Here is a 6,089-nt window from a genome sequence, read left to right on the forward strand (position 1 = left end):
TGTTGCATACTTGTCTCTCTCCAGGTGTTATTTCTGGGTCTCCGTCCGCTGCCCCTGCTCTATTTAGTCCTTCATGAGCCACTCCACCCACCGAAGCCTCTGACCATCCCCTCTGCCACCACAGCACACTGGACACACAGGTTTCCATGGTAACACTTCGACTTTAATACATTTTGCTAGGGAGAATGGCAGGTGAGGCGGGTGTCTGGTGACTGGGATGGGAGCCAGCCGGCGTTCCTGGGCCCTGGTTCCTGCCCATCTCCCCAGAGTCTGGAGGCTCAGGGATGGAACAAGGTGTTCCCCACCCAGGCCCCCTTCTCTGAGTCCAGCAGGCCCACTTGGGCTCACAGGGTCAGCTGGGGGAAGATAGGGTTCCCTGGGCCCCAGGATCCTCCCCAACCTTTTGTGCTCCCTTCACCTCCTGTCAGGGAGCAGCGTCGCCCTGCACTGAGCCCCAAAGGAAGTCCAATGGCTCGGCTATCAGGGGACCCCAGGGAGAGTCGGCGGGGTGAGATCCCCAGAGGCCTGGGCCGGCGAGGAGAGGGCCCCGGTGAGGCGGCTGGAGAAGGCAGAGGTGTCTCATCAATGAAGGTGGTGATCTCCTCTCGGAAGAAGCCTGGACCCCGTGGGGGTCCCCCACCTGAGCCCAGAACCCCACCCTCCAGGAACTGGCGGAGGGTGGCCAGCCCCCCGCCTCCAGCCTCCTCCTCATCCTCCTCGTCCTCCAGCCTCTGCCTTGGTCCCAGGTGCTCAGCGGGGCTCCCAAGGGCCCGGCTCTGGGCTGGGAGGACCCGGATGTCATCAGAGGAGGACCACTTGTGCAGAAAGGAGCCTGGTGCTCGAGGAGTAGTGAAGATGTTGGTCTCATCGTGGGACAGACGGCGGGACAGAGGGACCTGGAGAGAGGAGCAAATAGACCCTCAGGTGCTGCAGGGACAAAGGGGGGACCAAAGTGGGGACCTGCAAGGTGGCTCCACCCCCTAGACTTTTGCAAAACATCCTCTGAGGGGCAGACGTGGTTCAGAGCGGTCTGACTGATGGGGAACCGCCCTAACCAGGCCTTCCTTTCACCTCCCAGTCCATGCCCTGCAGGCCAGGGAGGAGGAGGTGATGGATAACAGACTGGAGAAAATTAGTGAGGGGATGCCTGGAACGGGACGCGTACTGCCGGGTCCCATACCTGTAAGTAGTGGACCTTCTCGAGAGGGGGAAAGAGCATGTGCCGTCCAGGTAGCAACTTTACTTGGGTAGGGTCCCTGCCCCCTGGCCCTGTGGCCCCGTTGGCATCAAAGCGAACTTTGCACACTCGGCCATCCGTGTAGTCATCACAGCCTCCATCTAGAAGAGAAAAGGGGCAGAGTGGTTCGAGGCAGGGAATGCCCACCTCCCCACCCTCTTTAAGAGCTCCCACTCCCTGAGAAGCTCCCTGGAGAATCCTCCTGTTTCCATTAGTCTGTGAGCTCCAAGAAGAAGCAAGAGTGGCTAGTGTCTGTTGCGTTCAGTGCTGAATCTCTAGTGATTCATACACATAGGCACACTTACTTGAAATAGTTACCCAACCACCCCCAGGCGCTCTCCCTACTGTAGTTGGGAAGTCTCTCTCGGGAGGCTTAGCTTCCTCTTGGTTCCATAGCTTTCCTTTATGGCTGTGTTAGGACTCTGGACTGTTTCTCGGTCTCTCTCCCTGGCGGAGGCAGGGCTGGGTAGTGTGGGCTTCCAGGGGGAGTAGAGTGGAGGAATCATTGGGTGTGCACGGCGAGATGCTTGGGGTGAGGGAATCAGGAGTCCACCCAGGGGAAACCGCAGGTTCTGTCCAGCAGGGGGCACTCCAGAGCAGCCCGTCCCCACCCCCGAGATGAGCTGGTAGAAATGGGCAGGAAAGGGAGCCGATGCCTAGGCAAAGCGAAAGCCCAGCCCCTCCTCTGACCGTCGTCGCCGTCTTCCTCGGACATGATAGCCACGCACTGCTCCCACACCGTGCGCACGTCGGCGCGGTAGCGCTCGCAGGACCAAATGAAGGACGGCAGCAACAGCGTCTGTGCCATGGAGCACCACAGCACAGCGAGCACCATCCAGGGGGGAGCTGAGTCCGATTTCAGGGAGAAGAAGCTCACCACCTGGCAGGAGGAGGGGGAAGGGCTCCAGGTCAGGGCCCAGAGTCGAGGTGGCTCCTCCTCACCCAGACCCCACATCCTAGTGCAGCTGAGGGAGGCGAGAGGTAGGAAGTCAGGAACGGATGGCCCAGATCACATAGGATGAGCACAGAGGCAAAGTTGGAGTGAAGATGGAGAACCGAGTGGGAGGAAGATCGGGAGAGAGTACTAGAGAGAAAGCCCAGGGGTCTAGAGAGGAGGAGCAGAGGTGGCATAGGAAACTCGAAGACAAGTTGAAATTCAGAAATAAGGACTAGTTGGGGGATGCACAGGGCTTCCCAGGGGGTACTAGTGGTAAAGAACCCGCCTGCCAATGCAGGAGATGTAAAAGACATGAGTTCGATCCCTGGGTGGGGAAGACCCCCTGGAGGAGGGCATGGCAACCCACTCCAGTATTCTTGCCTGGAGAGTCCCATGGACAGAGAAGCCTGTAGGCTACAGTCCATGGGGTCACAAAGAGTCGGACACAACTGAGCAACTGTGCACACACACCCAGCGGTGCAGAAAGCTGAGGGTGGGGTGGGGTGAGCTCTGTGGGGTTGCAACCTAGGGGTGCTCAAGACACTATTGTGTCCAGAGGGAATTCGGGGGTGGAGAGAGGAGCCTAACAGCTGGGTTGATAGTTCTAGAGGGCTGAATAGTGACACTGTAAGACAGATGATGAAGCCAGAGGACAGGGAGTGGGACAGAAGCACAGGTGATGGAGTTGAGTACTAGTCACCAGAGAACATGCTACAGAGCTGGGGATAGCTGGAACTAGGAGATGAGAAGGACAGTGGCGACTGCTCAGCGGGGCTGAGCAGATGAGAAGATGGATGATGGAGCTGCTTGTGTGGCTGATGGAGTCAGAGTTCAGGTGATCATGCTGGGGTCTGGATATCAGAGAGAGAGTGGGTTGGGGGGAACCCCAGTCTCACCAAGATGGGCACCCCTGTGAGGGAGTCATAGAGAAAGACGATGGCGCTGACCAAGTTGGTGACCTGCAGAGATGTCTTGGCCGACTCGGAGCCGTCCAGGGAGGATCGCCGCTTCCCCCGGGCATCCTCCACCACAATGGCTGGCACCTCAAAGGCCGGACGGGTACCCAAGCCCCCTGGCCCACTCCCCCTGGCCCCACCCCCACCCCCCGCTCTCCGGGCCTGTCGAGCCCTCCGGGGCCGGGCCCACAGCGTCTGGTAGAAGGTGATGGCCACACAGACCAGCCCCATGACGATGCCCCCAAGCAGCAGGAGGCTGAAGCAGACACCAAAGCCCAGGCCAATCTTGGAGACGATGAACTGGCAGCCGCGGGCGTAGTAGCGCTCGCCATTGTTGTGCCAGCCGATGGAGGGCAGGGTGGAGAGGATGAAGCTGACCATCCAGATGCCCATGACGGCATGCAGCGCCTGCTTCTTGGCATTGCTGAGGCGGTAGTTGACAGGCCAACGCACCATCCACATGCGGTGGTAGGAGAGGGAGGCCACAGTGAAGCAGGTGGCCAGGGCCAGCGTGTAGTAGGTGGACACGAAGACCTTGCAGATGCTCTCATTCCAGTCATAGTCGGAGGAGGCCTGGCGCCGCAGCTGCACCACAGCGAAGGTGGTGAGGGGCACGGCTGCCATGAGGATGTGCGTGCCCGCCAGGAAGCAGAGCAGCAGCTCCAGCGGCTTGTGCTTCTGCTGCTTGGCCGAGATGCTAAGGATGATCCAGGCATTGGCCAGCAGTGCCAGCAGCCCGCAGGCCAGCCAGGACAGTGCGTTCGAGCGGAGGGAGGCCTCCTCTGCCCCCGCTCCACCCGGAGCCATCCTTCCTTGGTCCCCCCACCCCCCTTGAACTCCTGGGGGTGGGGGCTGGGTCTCACCCAGGAGCCCCACTCACACACACCCCCATGACGCCCACAGTCCTTGCCCTGGAATGAGGTGGGCCGCCCCTAGGCCGCCCCTCTTGCTCAGCATTGCATGACTGACCCAGCTGAGGCCTGGTGGGGAGGGCGGGGGAGGAGACTGAGGGTCAGCAGAGGTGGTCCTCAGCCTCCATGTTGGGTGGGGCCCTTCCAGAAGTATCCTTGTCGTTAATGGGGAGGCAAGCTGATAGCTCCCCCACTAGGAGGCTGGCTGGGGAGTCCCAGTCCTCATGCCAGGACTTCCAGCTCTCTTCTTCCTCTGGTTCTTGACCACTCTGGGTCTTCTGGATGCCCCCAAGGATCCTGGGGATGGTGCTCAGCCTCCTGGACTCACTGCAAGGGAGAGATGAGGTGTGGAAGGGGCAGAGCCTGGGCTGGTCTCCAAGTGGCTCTGAATCCTCCCTTCTCTTGAAATTATAGAAACGACTGGTAACTCAGGGTCACAGGGTTGTTCAGAACACTCTCCTGCCCTAAACCAGACGGTCACTCCAACACTCCCCACGGATAAGAGCCCTGCCTTCCAGACCTCCAGGAAAGAGGGTATTCTGACTTCCCATCTCCCATCCATCGTCAGCCATTTTTCCTCCCTCCCAGGTCCCTCTTTCTGTCCTCTGCTCAATACTACTCAACCGCTATCTTCACATCCTGAGTCTCTCCCCAGAGCCACGTCGGCAGAGGCACGACTTGTTTCTTCCTGAGGGCTCACGGGAAACTGGGATAGGGTGTATGGCCCCTCCCCCGCTTTCCAGACTCCTGGATCCAGGGGTCCTGATGCTCAGCCCCATCTCCCCAAGCCTGCACGAACACCCTCCCACTCACCGGGGATCTGGGAAGACGGGAGAAAGGAGGCAGGGACTGAGGGGGGTTGGTTAGGGAACCCAAAGGCAGGGAAACCGCTGACATCAGAAGCATCCAGAAATGGAAAGAGGGGGAAACAGGGGGAAGGAGGAGAGTTTGAGCAGAAGAGAGAGAAAGAGGGGGCAAAGTGATAGTATCTGAAAATAGAAGGAAACGGGAGACCCCTGGAGAGGCGGGGGTGGGTGGAGGGAGGGAGCAGGGGGAGGGAGGCTGAGAAGAGAAGCCCGGTGTTCAATAAGGTTCAGACTCCCCACCACCCCGTGGACCCCCACTCTTTTCTCCCCTGCCCCGAGCCTCCGTCTCACTCTGATGGTAAGGAAGGTGTCCTGGATGTGTTGACTCTGAGCCTTACTGAGCCCCGGTGAGGAGGCTAAGAGGAAACCCTGGATAGAGTGGAGGCAGGAAAGATGGGCATAGCGGCTTTGGGGTAAACGGAGTAAAAATGGGGCACAGCAGTGGAAAGTCTGTTTCCTGTAGACCCTTAGACCCTTGCTCCCTCCCCCTGAGGTCCTTCGTCCATCCCCCACCTTTGTCTTCCCAGGGAGCCCAGTACACCCTAGTTGCCATGGCAATGGCCAGCCAGAGGAAGATACAGGGAATTGGTCAGGAGCGCACCCCCCCAACTACAGCCTTGGACCCCTTCCCACCCACCCCCACCCAGGTCCAGAGGGTGGGCTCGGGAAGAAACAGCGGGGACTCAGAGAGGGAGCCAGGCAGGAAGGATGTGAAGGACAGAGAGAGGAGGTGAAGGACGGAGAGAGATCAGAGGAAGGTGGGAGGGCGTGCGGAGGGACTCCGGGACGGACAGGGGTCCCTCGCCCTTCGGGGTGAAGGGGTAAGGTCAGGCGGCTCCTCCCTCCTGCCTGCCACCCACCGCGGTCTCCAGGGCAGAGACAGCAGGTGGCCGGGGAGGAGGGGCCAGCCGGAGGGGAAAGGAGCCGAGGCGGGGGGGGGGCGCGGGGAGAGAGGGGAGAGGCCCGCGAGGGAGCGGGCCGGGGTCGCCTTACCTCGAGCTGCGCCCAGCACTGCCATGGAGACCGCACACCCGAGCGACGCGGCTCGCCCGGGCTCCCGCCGCCTGCCGGCTCCAGCTCGCCGCCCTCAGCCCTCCTCCCTCCTCCCCCGGGGCCTCCCTCCTCCCGCCCGTCCCAGCCTCTCGGCTCGGCCCCCTAGATGCCCGCCGGCCCGTCTCTCCC

At 60.8% G+C, this 6,089-nt stretch overlaps 1 protein-coding gene across 2 annotated transcripts; it reads right to left on the bottom strand.

Annotated features, from left to right (window-relative positions):
• Positions 1 to 141: 141 nt before the first annotated feature.
• Positions 142 to 5,979, bottom strand: GPR162 (G protein-coupled receptor 162). 2 transcript variants are annotated; one of them, XM_081588108.1, is made up of 5 exons: positions 5,901 to 5,979; positions 3,071 to 4,368; positions 1,928 to 2,117; positions 1,181 to 1,338; positions 142 to 896 (listed from the first exon to the last, which is right to left on the bottom strand). In XM_081588108.1, the coding sequence occupies exons 2-5, from the start codon at positions 3,935 to 3,937 to the stop codon at positions 345 to 347; spliced, it is 1,767 nt and encodes a 588-aa protein (XP_081444234.1). In that variant the 5' UTR covers positions 3,938 to 4,368; positions 5,901 to 5,979; the 3' UTR covers positions 142 to 344. The 2 variants fall into 2 exon arrangements, with proteins under 2 accessions (XP_081444234.1, XP_081444235.1); XM_081588109.1 differs by lacking the exon at positions 5,901 to 5,979 and adding an exon at positions 5,421 to 5,441.
• Positions 5,980 to 6,089: the final 110 nt, after the last annotated feature.

The sequence above is a fragment of the Giraffa tippelskirchi genome, chromosome 4 (genome assembly GCF_054371585.1).
Source record: "Giraffa tippelskirchi isolate mGirTip1 chromosome 4, T2T-mGirTip1v1.2.pri, whole genome shotgun sequence".
NCBI lineage: Eukaryota > Metazoa > Chordata > Mammalia > Artiodactyla > Giraffidae > Giraffa > Giraffa tippelskirchi.

Bases quoted from the DNA above. Each gene is read 5' to 3' on its own strand.
- GPR162 (XM_081588108.1), bottom strand. From the start codon at position 3,937: ATGGCTCCGGGTGGAGCGGGGGCAGAGGAGGCCTCCCTCCGCTCGAAC. The intron at 2,118-3,070 runs GTGAGACTGGGG...TCCTCCTGCCAG, and splicing joins TCACAGGGGTGCCCATCTTG to GTGGTGAGCTTCTTCTCCCT. The intron at 1,339-1,927 runs GTCAGAGGAGGG...TTTCTCTTCTAG, and splicing joins CGAGGAAGACGGCGACGACG to ATGGAGGCTGTGATGACTAC.